General features: G+C 60.2%; 1 protein-coding gene across 1 annotated transcript; it reads right to left on the bottom strand.

Annotated features, from left to right (window-relative positions):
• Positions 1-85: 85 nt before the first annotated feature.
• On the bottom strand, positions 86-20,896 carry LOC122383363. The gene is made up of 2 exons (XM_043369675.1): positions 20,664-20,896; positions 86-2,208 (listed from the first exon to the last, which is right to left on the bottom strand). Exons 1-2 carry the CDS (start codon positions 20,742-20,744, stop codon positions 847-849), a joined length of 1,443 nt encoding a protein of 480 aa, XP_043225610.1. The 5' UTR covers positions 20,745-20,896; the 3' UTR covers positions 86-846.
• Between the last annotated feature and the right edge of the window lie 351 nt (positions 20,897-21,247).

A 21,247-nucleotide genomic window follows, 5' to 3' on the forward strand; every position in this document is an offset into this window, starting at 1 on the left:
CGTGGCTTGTTTCTTTCGTCATATTCGAACCCTTCACTCCCCTAAGTGAGCGCCATCGCCCCTATTCGTCTCCCAAACAGTCACGTACGAATTATACACATGTCTATTTGCATAAATGACTACACATCTGACACAGGGCAGTCTACCTGACATTGTGCCGGCCGGGCCGACTCGGGACGGCCTGTCAGCATGGTGACGGCCTCTATACTCTGACATAGAGCGACAGCGAAACAAGAAGACGCCGACGGAGCAGCGTGAGGCGGTCGGCTGCCTCCGCAGCGTCCCAGCCGCCACCGCCCCCGCTGGAGAGAGGTGGCCACGGCGAGAGAGGACCGGACGTCACACCGGCGAACACGCTCAGACGTGTTGTAGCGACGGTGCAGCGGTTTGGCGTTTCGATTTTCCGCCACAGGAAGCGCTGTCCCTCGGAGCGCTGCGATGTCCCTCTCTGTGGCCGGCTCTCGCCTCTGTCCCTCTCTCCGCCCCGCGCAGCTCCCGTCCTCTGCCGGACAGAGGCGGGTCTGCGCCCTGGGGCCGGGTGCGCCCGTGACTCAGCCGGCGGCCGCGCTGGGCGGCGGCGACGATCCGGCGCCGGGCGGGGGCGGGGGCGGCTGGCGCTGCGGCCGACCGGCCTCCGCTCTCAGCTGGACGAACTATCGCGCACAGGCGCGTACTCCACACACAGACACACACTGGAGGTCCGGACACGCGCACAACCTGACCGCGACGGTCGGTAGGAGCACCACTGGCGAGACGCGCGTCGGCCGCCTCATCTATCACTGAACCGCCCGCCGTCCACAGCAGCGGCTGGGACGGCAGCGCGGCGGAGTCTGGGAGCAGGGGACGCTACAGCTCCTCCGAGTAGTAGCGTACACTGGTCGGCGACACGTCCTCTATGGTGAAGCCGTCCAGCAGCTTGGTCCGGTGTCGGTGTTTGACGTCGCTGGGCTTCAACATCGACCGGTGGTTGGTGAAGAGACGCTTCGGGGTGCGGATCGACTTTTGGCTGAGGCCCGACTGCTCGAGGAACTTGTCGTAGTTGGCAATGATCGGCTGGGTTTCTGCCGGCTCGGACTCAGCGCCATCTCCCGCCCGCCGGTCGAAGCTGAGCTTCTCGTCCCGGCCGCTGTCGGCGCTGCGCTCGCTCGCGGTGTCCGAGCACACGCTGCCGGAGATATCCTCCTCGAACTTGAACTCCTCGAAGTTGTCTTTTATCTTGACACCTTCGTGTTCGCTCATGATCAGATTGATATTTGACCGAGATCGGGGCGCGTTTTTCGGTTTGTGGTTGGACTCCTGGACGGGCGCCGGCTCCTCGCCTGCCTTTGTGGTCTCCTGAGGCACATTCTCCTTATCCTCGGAGGGCTGGCTGGCGGGCACCCCCTCCCGGGAGCTCTCCAGGTCCTCGGGTATGGCGGAGAGCGGCGCCGGGGCCGCGGCGGCCGCCTGCCGCGCCGCGGCGGCCTCCAGTTCCACTCCCAGCAGCTGGCTGATGGTGCTGACGATGGACGGCTGGCCGAAGGTGGCGCCGTTCACGTGAGCGCTGGGCGGCAGGATGAGGCGCGGTTTGAGCGGCAGCGGCGGCCGTCGCGGCGCAGACTTCTCGCGCTCGCGCGGCTCGTCGCTCAGAGAGAAGGTGACCGTCTTGGGCGGCGCCTTGCGCTGCTCGCGCGTGGTCTTCATGATGCCTCTCTCGGCGGTGGGCGGGCTGGCGGTGTCGCTGCTCTCTGCCGAGGCCAGCGCCGAGTCGGGCGAGCCGCCCGTCTTGGCCTGTTTGGGCGCCAGCTCGTCGGGCTCGTCGCAGTCGCTGATGCCGCTGTCTGGCTTGGTGCCGCAGCGGGCGCAGGGCGCGCTCAGCCGCGTCACCTTGCCGAGCAGCCGGCGGTTGGTGCGCCGCAGCCGCTCCAGCTCGCGCGCCTGCTGCTGCGACAGCTGATCGCGCTCCGACATCTCCTGGTAGATGAGCTTCTGCTCGCGCTTCAGCTTGCTCTGGAGCACGGCCAGCTGCTGCAGGATGCGCTGGAACTGGCGCTCCTTGAGCGCCTCGGCGCGGGCGGCCTCGGCCTGCTGGTCGCGCAGTTTGGCCGCGCAGGCGGTCACCAGCTGCCGGCTGCGCGCCTCCTGCAGCTGCAGGTGCTGCCGGGTGCGCTTCAGCGCGCGCTGCGACTCGCGCAGCTGCTGGCTGCTGGCGGCCGTCTGCTCCGACATCTGGGGGAGAAAGAGAGGGGGAGACTGTCAGAGAGAGCAGGGAGGCGGGGCGGAGACATATAGGGGAGGGGACATATACGGGGCGCACTAGTATTCAAAATTCAGATGTGTGGTCCTCAGCTCCAAAGATGAGCATAATGTAATGTAATGTAAGGACGAAGACGAGCATATGAGCCATTCAGCTATTCACGGGCTAGGTCTATGTAGATACCTGGAAATGGTTTCGTCATGCCGCTGTTACTTTGCTTGCGATAAAGGCATGTGCACGGGGAGTCCAATAACCGGTGTTGACCGAACAATAATGTCCCTCCTGGCCAACTGCACGGATAACCAGCGCTGGCCTTCGCCACCGATCTGCGATTCCACATAAATCACAGTGCTCTGAGTACGCGATATAAAAATAGCTTAATCCGCCAGATTGTTACTTTTCCCTCAACCATAACGAGATGTGAAAAAGCTCTTCTATCTAGGGCACTACGTTGTTGGCGCTCGACGAACAAAGCTCTCAAATGCAGCGCACTTGGTTTTGTTCTCATGGACTGCAATCACGTCATAAGAAAAGTAGATACGAAGGAGGCGATTTGCATCGTGATTGTATCGCCTTTCCTCCGATGACGTCATTCCAGGCGTGTGTGAGAGTCCGGTATTCTACCTATGGTTTGACACCTACACGCTCACTCGGCCGTGCAATGACTGCAACTCTGAAAACGCAATGAACAATAGGCATCGCGCAGTCTCAGAGCGAACCCGGATGGGCTCAAACGCTGCACCGGAGTCATCACAGCTCCGAAATCTGCTCAGGTCACGCACATTAACCATCTCCTCCCGCCTCTGTATCGTCCCTTGGAGCAGCTCGTCGGTAAGCCGCACTGCCAGCCCGACGTGGCCCGGTGCCATGCTCACTATCTTTTCCCGTTGATCGGCTCTCGGCGATCATTTCTGGGAGATCACATCAGCTCTCGGCGCGGTGCAGGATTACGGCCGGCGCCACCGGACCGGTCATGGAGCCGTGACGTCATCGGCTCAGTGACGTCACTGACTGCAGAGCTGACTCTCCGGCGGCCCCGCAGTCGGCCACGGCGCTGGCCTGTCCGAGAGAGACCAGAAGAGGCCATCCCCAACAGCAGCGATACAGACAGAGCCTGTTCAGACGTACCTACTGGCGGGCCTATCCTGCTGGTCCTGCTGGTAGTGTTGTGGCTACCTGGTGGCCGTGGGGAGCTGCAGGACCCGGCCCTGCAGGGCCGGGTCCTGCAGGTCCCGGCCCTGTGCTGCTGCTGGTCCTGGCTGTATCCGGGAGAGCTGCACGCTGCAGCCGGGGAGCCGCCCTGCCCGGCGGCGGTCCGGCCGGGGCCAGTGGCCGCGATATGCACCCGCCAGCTCCGGGCTGCGGCCGCTGAGAGCCGGGCCCTTTGTCCTGTCTTCTGCGCCTCAGCGCCGGGTGAACTCCTGGACATCACAGAGGCGCGGGGCAGCTGATGGCGCTGGGGCAGAGTCAGAGTGCCGAATCTAGGCCAATGCACACCGTCTGGCAGCGGGCCCAGTCACGTGCCTCTCGTCTACACCGGCTGACCGGCAGCGGCGCGGCGGACTGCCGGTCCGCGGAGCCTCCGGGCTGACCGAGCCATGGCCGGGTCTCACTGCCGCTGCTGGCTGCGCCGTCCGGGCCGAGCAGCCGGGTAGAGGTTCGGAAATCAGACCCTGACAGTCCGCAGCTTCCGTAATGTTATCAGTTGTCGCTGTCGACTAGTTTTCCCAGCGCGGCCACTGACGTGTTAACTGCACCCGCACGGGCTCATCTACATACCAGCGCCGTCCGCCTGCCCGGTAGAGATCGGCTCGGGGAGCTGGCGCCGCCAAATATGGCGCTGGACGCCGACCTTGCCTAAGCGCCGTGTCGTGAGCGTCCACCGGGCGGAGGCGGGCCGCTGTCGTGTGTCGCGCGCTGCTCTCCGTAACTGCACGTCACCCCGGCCATGGGGTTAGAGCCGCCGCCATCTGGTCTGAGGTCTCCTCAGATCCGGTCCAGGAGAACAGAGACGTCGGCTTTGTGTGGTGTGGCTGCCGTCCCGTCTCGCCGGTTCTGCGACTGAATCCGGTATCAGTATACAAACACTGAGCGGTGGCTTTTGTCACGCTAATCTATTTCAAACCCGGTCTGGGTGTTCAGCGCGGATAGCGGCGACCCGTCTCTCGCCTGAGTCGCCGACAGGTCTCAGAGCGTCTCCCGGGTCAGCACGTGACCGGACTGATCCGCACACGAGCCCACTTCGCTGACCTACAAGCAGCACACGCCTACGCGCCCGTAATGGGCGGTGTTAATCGGTGATTTACTGCCGGCTCGGCCGTCTGCGCATCGTGATGAACACCGACCGTGCCGTGTCCTCCGCCGCCGGACATTTCCTGTACAGACGTGATTGCAATCTCGGCTCGGACAATTAACGAGTCCGTTATTGCCCCATCACGGCGCTGCGCACGGACGGCCGTACGGCGCGCGTGGGGATCGCTCAGCGGCCGACGCCTAGCGGACCATTGTTGGTGGCTCGTAAGTCGGCGGGCGGCGCCGCGGGTCGCACTGTGACCCGGTGCCTGACCTCGCCGACCCGGGCCGGTGTCGGCGGTGGCCGGGTCGCCGCCGGTCGGGCCAGGTCGAAGGTCAGCCGGCGCGCGCGGCACCTCTCGAGGTCAGGGAGCCGAGAGCGGCCAGTCGCCGCGCGCCCCGCCCGCGCCGCGCGGGTCGTCAGTAACGACAATGTTTCAAAACGATCCGCCCGCGGTCTGACAGGGCGACCTCTCAGCCGCAGAGCCGGCCGCGTGAAGCTGTCTCCAAATTGCCCTCTGATGGATCGTGGAACTGCGCTCATTAACATCGGAGCCCCTCGAGCCGCGCGGCCGGCGGCACGCATTGCGCCATGATGCCGTGAAGAGCCGTCTCGACCTCCTCACGCCCCGTCGAGCCCCACTTGGCACCGCCCCTGGATAGCGCTGTCTCGCTCCGCTCGGCCCTGGATAACACCGTTCGCCCCGGGCAGTCCCCTTCCTTCATCTCGCGAGTAATTGTCTCGTCAGGGATCGTCTCCGACTCTCCTCCCTTCATCTCTACAGGCATCGTTTCCTCCGTGCGTCTCGCTAGGGTCCGTCTCCTCTGCCCGTCTCGCTAAGAATCGTCTCCCCCCTTCGTCTCGCCTGGAATCGTCTCCTCGTTCGCCTCGCTCCGGGTCGTCGTGGTTCGGACACGACTGAGCTCCCGACGGCACCGAGTCAACCGTCAACGACTCCGTCGCGGCACGGGTCGCAGTTTCGGGCTCCCGGCGGCGCCGTCCTGTGTACGACGCGGGGCGGTTCCGTGTGGTTCCGCGTGGTTCCGTTCGGTTTCGTCCGGAGCACTCCGCGGTGGTGAGAAGTCGTTACTCCTGCGCACAATGCCGTGACGCCATCGGGAGCGTCGGGCGGCGGCCCGCAGCGAGTAGATCCCTCGGCCGACAACCATACTGCCCGCCCTGTGAGGTCGGCCGATAGTCGGTCAGAGCAGCCCGCTCCCAGCTCGGTCAGGGCCGCACTGGACGGGACGGTCATACTGGCGACTCATGTTTCCATACAGCAATCAGCGGGCATAGAGCTGCAGAAGAGACGCCACAACAAGTCTAATGGTTGAACGATTAATGCCGGCGTGTATCTGAATGTTGGTCAACGTGATACACTTCCAGCGTATACAAATGTGTGGTGTGTAGTTTCGCAATGGTTTACCTTTGACCTACAGCAGTAAAAACATTTCACCTGGGTCTCAGGCGTAATAGAGCTGGCGTTGGTCGTGGAGTAGCGACCCATTGTATCACGCTTCTGTTTCGAAAGTTTTCGTCACAGCCGTCGCGCGGATGGGAACTCCGGCGGCCGTTTTATCGAGCGGAGCGCCGCGCCGCCGTGACCCCGGGTGTCACAGTTGACCCTTCACTGCCGGCCGGCCGTTCTGGGTGAAACTCCGGGTACCGTGCTGTACGGGTGGCGGGCTCAGCAGCTGGTGGGGTGGTCCCCGTCCGACCGGACCGGCTCTGCGCCAGTACGGCACGGCCCGGTCCCGCCTCGTCCCGCCCGGCTATCAGCCGAGCTGGCTGGGACGCGCAGGCACGGCGCGGCGGCGGCGCAGCAGCGGCGAAAGCTGCCCGCCGCTCGGGTCAGTGGGTCGCCTGGGTCGCCGGCGGCGACTCCCGACAGCCGCCCGGCTACAGAGAGCCGCCCCCGCCCCCGCCCCCGCCCGGGCGAGTCGCACTCGGAGACACCAGTCTGCCGCTCCTCCCCGAATAACAATGAGACGACACGCCGCCCCGTCCAGTGTCCACCAGTCGGTCAGATGTCCAACGAGAAAACACGGTGGCGTCGACCAGTCTTCCCGAAACTAAATCAGCCGGATCAGGGGCTGCTTTTCGCCGGCACTTAGGGCGCTAACCTGAGGTTCCTGTTAGCGAGCTATTTCACGCAGGCTTGCATAATGCGACAAAGTGAATCCTGCCTGTAAAGGTGACCGCTGGTTTGTTCGGGGTGGACAGATGTGGCACTGTTGCGAGAGTCCAGGTGACTCATCGAGCTGCTCAGCGCGCATTGCAGATGCAGTGACTCAACGCTCAATCGTGTTGCACAAACTGACCAGCACCAGCCTGTTGAAACCAGAGCAGTCACGAGCGCTGCCCCAATGGGCCGCGACAGTGCTCTGCACTCTGCAGCGGCGCCACAGCCGGCGACGCAACTCCTCAGCACACTGCTCTTGTTCGCTGATACAGCGAGGTCAGCTGACGGAGGCAGGACCAGTTACTGGACTTACAGGACTTACACTTGCTTATACTGGGCCGATTTAGGGTTTTCGTGGCAGCGTAAAACCTTCGTGAGGATCGGAGCACAGTCTTCCGGCTACCTGCAATGCAAACAGCGCCAACAAACATGCCATTTCGACTTTGCCGAGTGTCGGTCTCATGCCGACGAAACGTTCCGAGCCGGTCTACATTATGGCCATTAGCCAGTCGGGTTCCTTTCAGCCCTGCAGCCAGCACCATGCACTGTCCACAGTCCGCCCAGCCGGTCCGGCACAGCCGGCGCCCGGCAGCCAGTCCTCACTCCCCGGCAGCCCAGCCGGTCCCTTCTGCGACGGACTGGCGCCGGGCCGTGCCGCGTCCCCAATATGGTACCTGGTGGGCGTCCCACGGCATCTGCAGCAGCCAGCCCGGCCGACCGTCGGCCGCTCGGCGCCGCCGGCCCGTCGCCGAGGTCCGCGCGTTGCGTGTCGCCACTGCGGGCGCATTCCTCGGCAGACACCGCCCCGCCCCACCCCGCGCCCTCAAAGGCGGTACTGGATTCCGAGCGTGACAGACGGTGCCTTCGCTGGCCCCAATTCGGGCCCGTCGTCAAAACGGCTGAGACCAATGGACCCGCGAGGCGCCATGCTTCCAAGACGTGGGTGTGGCCTGCTGTCAGCAGTCATGCACACAAAAAGCGGGTGCATTGCATACAGCTTCAGCATTCGTAATTGGAAAACGGCGATATGTATAGGAGCCAAAACCGGACTTTGGGTCTGTTTAGGTTATGCAGTGCCGCCACGTCTGATCACCTGCCGCGCCCCGATGACCAGTGAGGGAGGGGCCGTCTGACGTGACCCTGACCCCCGCGCCCCCCGCAGCGACTGACCTCGACTTCGGGGCAGGGAGGGGTCCACGTGCCCGTCCAGCTAAACCCCTCCTCACGACCCGCGGCCGTCCGAGATAAACAGCCTTTCTCTGCGTCTCCGCGGCTGAGCGACGGCCGGCGGCCGGGCGGCGGGGTCACTCGAGCGGTCTCCGAGCCACGCCGGGCTCAGAGGCCGGATTTGAGCCGCTCGGGCGCGCTCACGACTGCGCTTTCCACGGCGCTCGTCGACCGGCCGAATGGATGCTCGGCTGGGAGCAGATGGCGGCGCCGCGCCGAGATGGTCTCGAATATCGGACTTTCTCTGATCACCTCCGGGAGATAGCATCTGAGCCGAGTGTGCTTCACCTGTCGGTGGCCGCCGAGATCCGGCCCGGCCGCCGCGCGCACTCTCTCCCTCGACGAGCGCTCTGTTGGCGTCTCGGGGTCTCTCTCGCTCTCCGGCGTGCTCTGGTTGCTATATCGGCGATCTGGGCGGGCGCCGGGGTCGGGTCAGCAGAGGGGTCACCGCCGGAGCACGAGGGCGCTGCGTGGCACCGCCGACCTCGAGACCCGCCCGGAGAGAGACAGCGCACTGCGCCGATCCGCCGACGGCCCTGAGCGACTTTCGCTTCCCCGTATCCGGCTGCACCACTTCCTAACCTTCACAGAAATTAACACAAAAAGTGGCTGCAGTTGCTGCTCTCGCTATGTTACGTGCCCGGACCCGCCCAGAGCTAATCCGACCGGCCCTGCGCAGTCAATTCCATACCGCCGGCATATTTTTAGAATCGCATGCAAGTTTTGTCAAACGCAGTCCAAGAACCAGTTATGTACGAGCGTTCAATCGCAAGTGAACCGCTTATACCTGGTAAATTTATGCGTTTACCGACCACCCTCGTATGTAATAAGCTGGCTAGAAAGTCGCCACAAGCGCCTTCCCCATTGCGAGCACTGTTCGTTCCGCCGTCACTGTCAGCGTGGATGGGGTCTGGGTCACAGGTGGTGGGGATGTGTCGCTATATGCGGGTTCCGCCTACCTTCCGCTTCACAGTGGATGCGCATGTTACAATCTGTGTACGCCACTCGGTCCTACAGAGGTATGCCCATGTCATCAAGCAGAGCAAGCACACTGGATGTGTTCGAGTAATGACCCATTGTTCATCGGCCTAACAAGATTAGCGACATCTGACCGCACGATTTGGCTATCGCTCATTACCCAGTGCACGGAACTGTATTGACCTTTTAAATAACGCCGGGCACGCAGTTTTATGTGCATTTCAAGGCTCGCCGAGCTACGTGCCACGGAAATTTAGGTCAGCGCACGCCGCGATTCCCAGCTAAAGGGCTGGTATATCTGTGAGCCAACCGGCGCATGCATGAGTAGCCAATGCGTCGACACGAGCCGACCACAGAACCAGCGGCGGAGTCGGACGAATTCAGACTCAGCTGACCGTTACACGGGCTGTGCACCACACACGGCACCGACCACCGACCAAAAACCACCGACCACTGACCGCCCGCCAGTGTTCGGTGACGGCTCCACAGACCGGCTAATCTGGCCAGCACCGCGCAGAACTCGACTCTGATCACGACCCGATTACGGTTCGGGTGGCGACTGGGGCGCACTGCCGGCCGACCTAGCACGCTCACACGGCCGGGAATTAGGAAACGGCACGAATGGAGTGGAACAGAGTCACGCTCTGGCCGCCTTGTGGAGTCGGACAATGCGCGGCCACGTTAGCGGTGTAAACGTCTAACGGGCCGGGCACGGGGGAGCAGGGACCGGGGGAGAGGGAGCCCGGCGTCTCCCCTGGCGCCGCCAGCTATCTCCCCTAGCCGCCAGCCGTGACAAATACTGGGCCGGTGAAGTTGCTGACCTACCGTGCCATGCGCACGTTGACCGAGGACGTAAGCGGTGATGATTATTTCGCGTGCGCATGCAAAGCTGTCTTGGCTAGGCACTAAATTCACCGACTCACGGACGATAAATCTGATCCGTCTTTAAAGGGCTATCTGTGATGATTTCTCAGTAGCTCTGTATATCGGCTGACGTCTTATGTAACTCCAACTGCCGACGCCCCCGCGGCTCCTTGTGATGTCAGAGCCATCAACGTTCCGCTCAAACCGATCCCGGATCTCCAACCTAGCAGTTTCTGCCACAATTCTATCGGATCCAATCGGCTGTAAAGTTGATTTATTTATCTTCAGCGATATCATGCCGCCACAAGTGTGGAAGCTCGGTATTCCATACTTTGCTCAGCGTGTAGGCGTATCAGTGATCAACTTTACCACTTCTTTGAGTCGCTTGCACTGTTGGCTGAAAGAGCGGACGGCGAACACTCTGGGTGGATAATTATTGGTGCGTAGAATAAAATGTAACTCGTAGTTCGTAGTGACGCATTTACAATACACGTATTACATAAAGGTTACTCATCAACCCTGAATCATTACGGAGCGAGCGAAGCGAGCGTAGTCTTTCCTTAGATTAACGGAAATTTCTGAGTATGAGCGGCCGGCCGGCCGGCCGTGGTCACGCTTTTGCGAGGCTTATATCTCAGCAACCACTTGACCGATTTACACGCGGTAATTTTTGTAGGGTAGCTTCATTCCTGCTACCAAGTATTGGACTATTCCCGATGCATGTGGGTGACCCCTTATGCACGTGCCACGTGCAAAACGAAGAGGTGTCACTTTTGTAATTGTTGCAATATCTCGGTAACTACTTGGCCGATTGCGCTGAAAGTTGGCATGTAGGTAGCCACCCACTAGGCAATGCTTATCCATGTGCCAGAGTTGGGGTGCTGCTGCACGTGCGCACGTGCAGGGGTCGATTCCAGATCTCGAGAACGGCTGGACCGATGGCGCTCAAATTTGGTACATGGTTAGGGACCGGTTAGTAGGGAGTCGTGCAAAAGTCAGTTGGGACCCATTTTCCACGTGCGCACGTGCAGGGTGCCGCTTCCAGATCTCGAGAACGGCTGGGCCGATTGTGCTCAAATTTGGCACATCGCTAGAGACCGGTTAGTAGGGTGCCGTGCACAAGTCAGCTGGAGGTACCCCCTCGCAATTTCGCACGTGCAAGGCTCACCCTCTCGCTCGCTCCGTTAATCGCCCCATAAGGCGTTATACTGGTTATTACGGAGCGAGCGAAGCGAGCGTAGTCTTTCCTTAGATTAACGGAAATTTCTGAGTATGAGCGGCCGGCCGGCCGGCCGGCCGTGGTCACGCTTTTGCGAGGCTTATATCTCAGCAACCACTTGACCGATTTACATGCGGTAATTTTTGTAGGGTAGCTTCATTCCTGCTACCAAGTATTGGACTATTCCCGATGCATGTGGGTGACCCCTTATGCACGTGCCACGTGCAAAACGAAGAGGTGTCACTTTTGCAATTGTTGCAATATCTCGGTAACTACTTGGCCGATTGCGCTGAAAGTTGGCATGTAGGTAGGCACCCACTATGCAATGCATATCCATGTGCCAGAGTTGAGGTGCTGCTGCACGTGCGCACGTGCAGGGGTCGATTCCAGATCTCGAGAACGGCTGGACCGATGACGCTCAAATTTGGTACATGGTTAGGGACCGGTTAGTAGGGTGCCGTGCAAAAGTCAGTTGGGACCCATTTTGCACGTGCGCACGTGCAGGGTGCCGCCTCCAGATCTCGAGAACGGCTGGGCCGATTGTGCTCAAATTTGGCACATCGATAGAGACCGGTTAGTAGGGTGCCGTGCACAACTCAGTTGGAGGTACCCCCTCGCAATTTCGCACGTGCAAGGCTCACCCTCTCGCTCGCTCCGTTAGTCGCCCCAAAAGGCGTTATACTGGTGTTACACTTATGTTTAATTTATAGAAGCCGTCCGTTTGACATCACCTCGTAACAGAATAGATCGTCTCTTTCCTGTTGCATGTCACAAAGGTAGGCCCCGAGTTTTCTTCCATTGCATGACTGCACGGCTTCTGTCAGAATACGTCAGGGTATTCCGGGGCCATCCAAAACCTCCACACCCTCATCTTTTGTAAACAAACCAGATATGTCAGTTCGGGTCAGCAGTACACTATGTACTGTAAAACCAGCCGTACGGGAAGAAAAGAGTCAGGCGAGAACCATGGAACCACTGCCCACTGAGCCAGCCTTTGTGGCGGCGGCGCGGTGCCGGTTTTGGACGGCGTTCTGCAGCGTGCTGGTCCCGGGCGACCTTCGCCCGACGCCCACCGATCACGAGCTGGTCCGCTGGCTCCCTGGCCGGCAGCCAGCGCTGTCCGACCGGCCCCCTGCGGTCACGGTCCTCTGCTGTCTGCTGTCCGCTGTCCGACCGGCCCCCTGCGGTCACGGTCCTCTGCTGTCTGCTGTCCGCTGTCCGACCGGCTCCCTGCGATCACGGTCCTCTGCTGTCTGCTGTCTGCTGTCTGCTGTCCGCTGTCCGACCGGCCCCCTGCGGTCACGATCCTCTGCTGTCTGCTGTCCGACCAGCCCCCTGCGGTCACGGTCCTCTGCTGTCTGCTGTCTGCGCTCTACTGTCTGCTGTCTGCTCACAGACTCTCCTGTCTGCTGTCCGCTGACCGACCGGCCCCCTGCGGTACCAGCGCCGCCGATATCCTCCACTGTCTGCTGTCTGCTGCCCGCTGCATGTTGTCTGCTGCACGATGTCTGCCGCCTGCTGTCCACTGGACTGTCGTATGAGCGTCATATATCGGGATCACTGGTGGAGGGCCCGCTGGCCATTCGCGCGCCGTGGAGTGCGCTGATCTGAGCTTCAAACGGAGAACGGGCAGGCCGTCCAGCCGCACTGCTGCGCCAGCCAGGGTTCGGAAACATGATTTCTAGGCCATCACGCTGGCCAGAGCCAGTGTGGAAACCAGTGGCGGTTTGGGGACAAACTGTGAGAGCTGGCTCACCAGCACTGCCATTGAATCCACCCTAATTTCTTTGATAAATGGCACCGCCAGCCCATCCCGCCCCGATTCCATAGCCGACTGCACGGGGCGGGTCGCAGTGTCCCATATAGCAGGGCCGGCACTCACACGGCACACACGGAAACGGTGCCGGTGGAAAGGTGGGAATGTCGGCAATCACCAGCTCGCTGGGCCGGGGCCGGCCGCACAATGCAGCTCCGTCAGGGGTGTGAGTAAACTGCGGCAGCGGCTGGAAAGTCACCCGCCCCGGCCCGTGGGAACCGCGGGAGCGCTGTGGTCGCCGCGGACGCTCCCAATGCCCGGCGTAGACGACACGCAGGCCGCCCGCCAGAACTGGTGTGAGTCCTGGCTCCAGGTGGGGCGACAGGCAGCCAGACGCGCTGCGGTTGTGGTTTCTGAGTGACGCTGGAATCGGCCGTTACCTCACAGCTGTGGGCTCCTGCGTCGTAATTTGAAATTTTACTTATGTAATCCCGCGGGTGACCAGTGCGTTCTCAGCTACCGAATTACATCGACAGAGTAAATTTTGTCGGTGAGCCGGTGACACCCTCCATTGCCACATGTGACCGACATATGACACATGATTGACCCCAGTGCAGGCTGTCAGGTCTGTCATATCTGCACTGTCTGTCATGCCACAGACATGACAGACACCGGTGCAGATCCCTAACGACCCTGATTGTGGCCGTCATGAGCCGCTTCTCTCCCGCTCGTGACCGTCTCGTCCTCGAGGCAGACGTGCGGCCGTGGCGTCCGGTCTGCACGGGTGACTGGTCGGTCCGCCGCCGAGGCCAGTCCACGGGAAGCTGCTGACCTCCCCGGCCGCTACAGAGGCTCCCCAGAGCGGACCGATACCATCGGGCGGCCTGCAGCGGCGAGCGGCCACCGCCCAGACACCGGCGAGCGCTGGAGCGTCGGGCTCGCTCACTGCGAGGTGCAGAGCGGAACGGTGGATTGGATTGGATGTGCGGAGGAGGAAGATTTGGATTAGAATTACCGCGTCAGTGCGGCCGTCGCCTTTTATGAGGTTGTGTCTATGCTCGGGATGCTCTTCGAGAAAATGGGCCGACTTTTCCCGGGCTTCTCTCGAGGTTCGTCGTTTGTTCGAGCACCGGAAACCATCAAAGCGCGGGATGGTGGGAGTAGGCATGCAAATGAGACGCCGCGGTGCGACACGAGCAAGGCTTGTGGCCATATTAATTTCACTTTACGATGGAGGAGCGCACACACACAACTCAGGCTCAATATCCGCAGAAACCTCTCGGTCTCTTGAAACAGGAAGCTCTTTAATTAGAAAACATACAACTCGTTGCTACAAAATATCAAACGTTGTGCATTTATCAAACGAAGGAGAACGTCGGATGAAACGGACTAGAAGCAGTCGTTTCCCGACTCCCACCCCTGCGGAGTCTCAATCTCCGGAGCTAATTCGACTCCTGTGAGCCGGTCTCCTTTCACTGTTGCCCGAGCAGCGCGGTGAAACGGGCGTCGGACGGAGCGGCCGCCGACGCACGCACGCGCCTCTCGCGTGCCCCAGTGCGTGACACCCTCCCCCTCCCCTCCCACAGCGCCAGCGGACCGGTCTGTGTCCGGGTAGAAACAGGAGACACAGCCACCAGGGCCGTCCCTTCACTGGGGGAGGCGCGCAGACAGACGGTAAACAAGGACTTTTAAGTTTTAATTTCACACCGGCCAGAGGAAAATAAACCTCATTTACTGCTGACCGGTAGATCTTAACGAGCCATGTTCGTGCATGGTACTGAGAAAAACACGCCTCGTATCTAGATAGGTGCATTACAGCTCAGCTGAAAGAGTTAATGACGTCAGCTAAGCTGCAACTCAGCCCATGACACGTTTCGTATCTTTGGCGTAACCATGGAAACATTTAGATACCGTACACGCAAGCATGTCTTACCGGCGGCGTTTGTGCTAAAGTATGTCGCTGGGCTCGTATGGGCGCCCGCATTTCAGCCAGGAAAGGCCCACGGTTGCAGTGAAATGCGAAACTGTGGTACAGGAATGCCTTCACGTCGAACAAAAGCTGCACGGCCGATTAGGAGTTCGCCAATTACAAAATAACTGTAATGCTCTCTGCATGGCTATTGAGAATGATTAAATGTTTCAACAGAAAGGGAAAGACGTTCACTTACTCGTCGTGGTTATAAAGCCAGAGCCTAATCGGTCGAGTTGCCGTCCCGCAGCAGTGTTTGTATCTAGGCTGTTGTTAAACCGGGACGACATATGCGGCCCAGCCTTGCCTAGACGAGTCGCCGGACGTCCGTCTGTCTCTGGTGAGAGCTAAGGAGTCTCCCCGGCGGTGGTAGCCGACCCGCCGCCCCTCGTGCCGCCGCGCCCAGCTCCTTCCACAATTAAGCCGCCTGCCAGAGGCGCTCCTGACCGCATTGCGGGCCCTCTCAGCCGCGGAGCGCCACGCTTTCTTCTCGACAGCACCCTCAGCGGCAGCTGCACTGGGCATGCACGCGCCGCCGTGCACTCCGAGGCAGCTTTCCCGAGCGGAAAGTAGGTGCGGTGCGGTCGTCTCGGGCTGGGCGGCACAGGGGTCAGCGCACGGGGAAGACCGAGACCGGGGGACAGACAATGGAGGAGGAATTCGTCACATGCCGAGCCTCTACGTGTTCGCGGCTGTTTTCCCGCATTCGTCACACAGATGATGGAATTTAGCCACCTGCTCGTTTGGACTTCATGTCTCGATCATGCCGACATGCGTCATACATTTAAAATTGTGACCTGGGATCGGTGGAATTCATGCCCTGAATCACGGAATCGGTCAAACCCCATTCCATCCAACATCGTAGCAATTAAGGACAACCAGACAAAAACGCGGCTTTCTTTCCTGAAGTATGCGATGGTCGACATGGAATTCTCCATCTGGTCAGTCAGCTGTGCGAGCGACCATCCGAAGCGAGCTCGATTCTTCTTCCACGAAGGTGACCGCCATGGCCGAGTGGCCGAGCGCGAAACGAGTTTAGAGTTCGTATTAGACCGTCCGTGCCAATCGCCAGCGCGGTCAGCTTCTCCGCAGGGCACAGGAACAGTCAGTCCTCACCGACAGAGGGCGGTGATGGAGAGGATGGGGGGCGGGGCGCAGTGGGCGGAGGAGGGGTTTGTGTGATAGGCGGAGGGCGGGAGGCGCAGAGCCCTGACGGCGGCGGCGGCGGCGGCGCGTTCACTCCTGACCACCATGCCCGCCGCCGCCGCCGCCGCCGCTGGCCACGGTCGATTAACGGTTCTCGGCCGAGCCGCATCCAGCTGGCCCTCGCCGCAGCGTCGCCGAGCAGCCAGCTGCGAGCCAGCGTCGTAGGAGCTCCATAATAGCGCTGCGGGGTCACCGGCCGCCCGCCCGCCCGTCCACAAAGCCGCTGTCGTGATACGGTCACACTACCGGAGCCATCGACTGCTGTCAGCGCCCTATCGAGAGGCTGGGTGTGACCTCACCTCGACCGGTCGCGGCTCGGCTCCAGTCGGCCTGCAGTGGACGGACCGAGCCTCTGTTTGTGAGACCAGTTGACCGGGTGAGTCACTGAGAGATGGGCAGAGTGACGGAGGAGGACAGAGGGAGGAGGCGGGTGCGGTCACCACCGGAACTGACGGCGCCCGGCGCTGCCCGCCTGCAGCGGCGGCGCACCTGGTTCGATCAGGGAGCGGTCCGACCAGTCAACAGTACACCGACCATACTGGGTCAGACGGCGGAGCCAGGGGCTCGGCACGCCCAGCAGGAGATCCCAGAGTGCAGCGGCTCTCTCCGCCTCTACCAGAGTCGAGAAACGCATCCAGCGACAGCAGGCTCCCTGTGTGGTGTCTGACGTCACCAGAGTGCCCCCGAGCGTCTCCAGAGCGGCGGCCCAGAGGTAAACAAGAACACGAGCTGGGCGTTCGGCCGGACTGCTGGTTCTGCGGGGGTCGGACAGCTGAAGGATCGACTCTGACAGCGCTGACGGCTGCGAGGACACGCCGACAGCGGCCGACAGCCACTGACAGATCTCCCACAGACAGCCGCCGCCCCCGCCGCCGCCGACAGACACAGGCCGAGCTAAGGTGTCAGAGGTACGCACATCAGACGGGTGACGGCCCGATCGGTCACCGCCCACGCCCCTGAGCGGTACACGACCGGTCAACACGATACACATCACGTCTGATGTGCGCGTGAACAGAGCGAGGCGCATCGGGTGACACGGCTGTGTGATAGTGGGTAGTTTCTTATCGATTACCATCAACACCTCGGGATAAATAACTGCATGCCGAATCCTGAAACTGAAGCAAGTTGCCCGCTTGTTGCGGATAAGTCGGGAGTTTTTACATAAACAGGGCAGGTAGAAAACCATGAGGGATGTTCGATAACAGCGGAAGCAGCTGGGCAACATAATGGCGGAAGAGGGTTGGAAGCGTTGGTAGTAAGACTCGGACGGCAGGTGCGGGGGCAGGTGTGATGACGGCTCCTCAACCCTTGTGCCGCACTCGTGGCGCGTGCTGAGGAAAGGGTCAAGACCAGCTGGCGCCCGCTGCTGCTATTTGAAGAGGGAGGGGCGGCTACCAGGGGCCGCAAATGAAATCCCCCGCTGTAAGACTGAACTATGGCAGCATTACTCTGTAGTCTCTGCGCACCGCCCTGCTCTGCCCGGCGCTTAGCTCAGCGCCGTAAGCGGCACGGTCGCGGGCTGGATTATATGATAATAGGCAGAAGGTCCGGGAGATAACCCTCTCGCTGTCGACTTATACGTATGTCTACTCACTTTATGGGTGTTGACTCTAAATACGGGATCAGTTATTTGTTGTCAACATCGATGTTCTGTTCCGCGAAGCGCTGCTAAATCTGGTTAGTTGTGTCATAAATTTTCCGTTTCTAAGAAAACGTTAAACACGTAATACATCAGCGGCACATGACCTCTTCCACCTCAGAGCCGCAATACCGGTGATGTGATAGTAGCCGATACTACCGCCGTGACCATGACATCACTGTGATGACGTCATGATGACATCATACGGGTCACGTGCATTGTAGCGAGACACCGGCCTGATACCAAACACACCTCGACGAGGTAAACATGGCACCGGCTCACATAAAACCCCTTTAGCGGTATTGGCCAGAGAAGGTAACAGTTGCAGGCATGTCACACGCAGAGGAAATTTGACACGGGTTGTTGGTCGTGGGGATCATGGATGATGAAAGATTCAGCTGACAGCTGATGTCTGCGCTGTCGATTCGTAGAGGCGGCCCACCAAGTTCGCGGCGCTGTTTTGTTTGGGTTCTTTGCAGTGGCAGGTGGGCCTATCGTGGGCGCGGCGCAAAGCCAGGCTGAGCCCTTCTTTGCTGTGCGCTTTGTTTGATCTGTGATGTGCAATCTCCAAACACATTGGGCGCATCGTGCTGTGAGCGGCTTCCGAATGTCCTCGGTGTGGCTGACGTCATCCGTTTGTCCTTTTTAGCCGACTGATTTGGACTTCCTGAGACCGTATAAGCGGCCGCGCGGTGTATGCCCTCTGTGACTGGGCTGCCGCGGTCCGTGTGAGCGCCTTCTGCCGCACCTTTGGACGTCCGCTGCGCTCTGGGCCGTGTCCACCGGGCCTTCCCACGGCAAAGGGCCGGCGGCGGCGCGCAGGACGGCGCGCCGGTGCGGCGTTGGCCGCACTTTCCGGGCCGGCCGGTCACAGCGACCACTGTCCGCTCTCACGGCTCAGCTATGGGAGCGGTACGACGGGAAACGCCGCGCAAAGTTATGCTGTGATAAGAGGAATTATGCGAGCCGGTGGTTAAGCATGGTGTCTGCACCGGCCGGTAAGGACAATAGAGTGACGGTGGTTGTAAAAGGCCTGATGGGAAGCACATGATCGTGTAAAGTGCGGGCGAAATTATCTTAAATTATTTCCTAAATTAAATTAAATTAAATTATTTCCTGTAAAGAGCGTGTTGGACCTACGGAAACACCCGTTTCGTAAATGTTTCGCCTTGAATGCTGTGTCGTCAATCGCGAAAATTCCGACGATGTCGTTTCACGGTTGTCGCACGATGTCTTTGTCCAGGGAAACGAGCGATTGTAGTCTGGGAACCGGCCATCAGCTCCGGAGAAGTCGCCAATGACTTCACACGGACCCAGAAAAGAGCGCTCTCCTCAAGTGTTCGACAGGCAGAAATCACATTTGTTTGCCGTAGAAACACGGAAGCAGCCTGGTCGGCGCCTTTGTTGTGTTTCGACAATCATTTGATGACCATCTGATGACTATATAGGTACTCAGTCTTCCAGCGGTTTCACTGCGATATCAGTATCGCAGATCAGTGCCAGAGCACCTGTTCAAATGAGCCGTCATCACACGGCCGCCACCGTTCGGTCACCGTCCGGTGGCCGTGGCGACTTCCAACCGCCAACACCGCGGGGGGGGGGAGGGGGCGTCTTCCGGTGTCAGCGGCCAAAGCCCTGACCACAGTGTAGGTCAGCCGCGGCTCAGAACAGGTCCGGACCCGCCGTGTTGACCTGATCGGGCGCTCCAGCCCGCCATCCTCTCCGGTATGTTTGCCCACCCGCCGCGCCCGGAGAGAAATTCAACGGCGCGTTGGCCGTTACAACCGTCACCGGCGGCTGCATATTTAGCGTTTTTCAAACGTGTCTCGCAGCGCCGTATCGCGATGGCCGTGAGTGCTGAGAGTTCCGCCCCGCGCTGACGCCCCGGCCTGAGATGGAACGCGCTCGCCGGTACATAAATATAGCGCCGTCACTTTAAATACGGGGCGCGGTGAGTCAGCCGCCGCGCTGGCCACTGGTGAGTCAGCTGAAACATGTGCGACAGGATCCGGCCAGGACACCTCATGTGGTGCGTTGGTGGACGTTTCAGGGCACTTCGCGTGGTGCATTGGAATTGACGTTCGAAAAACAGCGAGAGACTTCCTTAGGCTGGCATTGCCGGTGGATAGGTGTGGCTGAATAAATGGGACGTAGGTCGTCCCACATCCGTCCTGCGACATCTTATCAGCAAACCCGGGTCTATATACAGCTCTTTTCCAAAGAAACTAAACAAGAAGGTGATGTCCTTCAGAAATAACTATAACAATTATTCAACCAGGAAAACACTTGTGACTGTTTAACATCTCAGTAATAAGTATGTTCTAGAATGGCTGATGTGAAGCACGCTGTTGCCATCCTAGCAAAACGGCAGTGATGCAATTTATAATCGCGCAAATCGTAAGGCACAGCGTGCACTTATCTTCCCCTCCAATATAGCAGTCCATTAATGGAGGCGTTTTCAGTCACGAAGTTCGTGCTGTGAGCAAATCATAGTCACATCGACCTTCACTGCCGGAGCGCTGTGAAAAGACGGCGGCCCACGCGGCCCGCGGCCTTCTCGTTCGTCGCTTAGTTTGGCGCTCAGTCAGCCAACAGTCGATGTCCTCTGTTGGCTCTCAGTCTGGCCCTCACTATTCAGCGGGTCGGCCGATTGGGAGCCAGTGAGGCGTGTCGACGCCAAGGTGCAGCGGACAACGCGTCGAATCCCGCCCCTCGGGCTGTCGATCCGCCCACCTGGGCCCGCCAACGGTCCGTCGACGGCGTCACAGCGCGGCCGGCCACAGAGCGACGACCTCCTGCCAGGGGCCCTCGACCGCGGGACGCGTGCTGCAGCCACCGCCACGGATATCCTCCAGTGAACAGATTAGCATACAGATATTGATGTTGGCCGCTTAACGGGCCAAAGAAGGAGCGGCCGATGGATCCGCCTGGACTGTGCAGGTGTGGCGAGCGATGGAACAACGCCAGACAAGTTCGACGAACGATTCGCGATCAGAGGCCGGGAAGCAGTGGTCCGGAAAGTCCATGACCTGCCGCTAACACATAAATCACTATAGGTTTTACAGTAGCCAAGCTTCAGGCGTGTATTACTCACATTGCAGTCGGGCAGAACAGGTGCTCCTTTAGTTCGCGTCATAGTCGCGGGAGTCTGCTGGGACAGCTTGAACCCTCCCATTTTCGCCTGCTTCTCTCCACAACACTGTAACCGATCACAACCGTCCACTGGTCTGAGCACAATCCGCCGTTCACAGCAGAGGCCGTTGGAGCGCGCGCCGCCGCGTCACATCAGAGGTGGCCCTGTGGCCGCCGCGCCAGCTCGAGCCGCACTGCCCGCCGCCGCCGCCGCCGCCGCCGCCGACCGGTCGGCCAAGAATGCCCGCGCCGCCGCCGGCCGGGTCGTCATGGCAACGGCCACAGCGCAGCGGGCAGCGGGTGGGCGCTGCCGCCCGTACGGAGGTAGTTTTTGTCTCAGTCGGGGCGGCCAAAGGAATCGCCCGCTCCTCTGTGGACGGTGGTAAAAATTATGGACACTTCCTTTCGGACACTTTGTGGGGGATGATAGCAGTTTTTACTGTGCTGAATAGTTACATGATTGCCATTCGAAAGTTTTAGTGTGGTTTATTCACACGAAAGATGTTCCCCACTATCAAAGTCAACACGCATTGATAATTAATATAC

The sequence above is a fragment of the Amphibalanus amphitrite genome, unplaced genomic scaffold (genome assembly GCF_019059575.1).
Source record: "Amphibalanus amphitrite isolate SeventyFive unplaced genomic scaffold, NRLGWU_Aamphi_draft 000162F_arrow, whole genome shotgun sequence".
In the NCBI taxonomy this organism is placed as follows: Eukaryota; Metazoa; Arthropoda; class Thecostraca; order Balanomorpha; family Balanidae; genus Amphibalanus; species Amphibalanus amphitrite.

Coding starts and splice junctions, on each gene's coding strand:
- LOC122383363 (XM_043369675.1), bottom strand. CDS start 20,744: ATGGGAGGGTTCAAGCTGTCCCAGCAGACTCCCGCGACTATGACGCGA. Junction 2,209..20,663: donor CTGTTCTGCCCGACTGCAAT/GTGAGTAATACA, acceptor TTTCTCCCCCAG/ATGTCGGAGCAGACGGCCGC.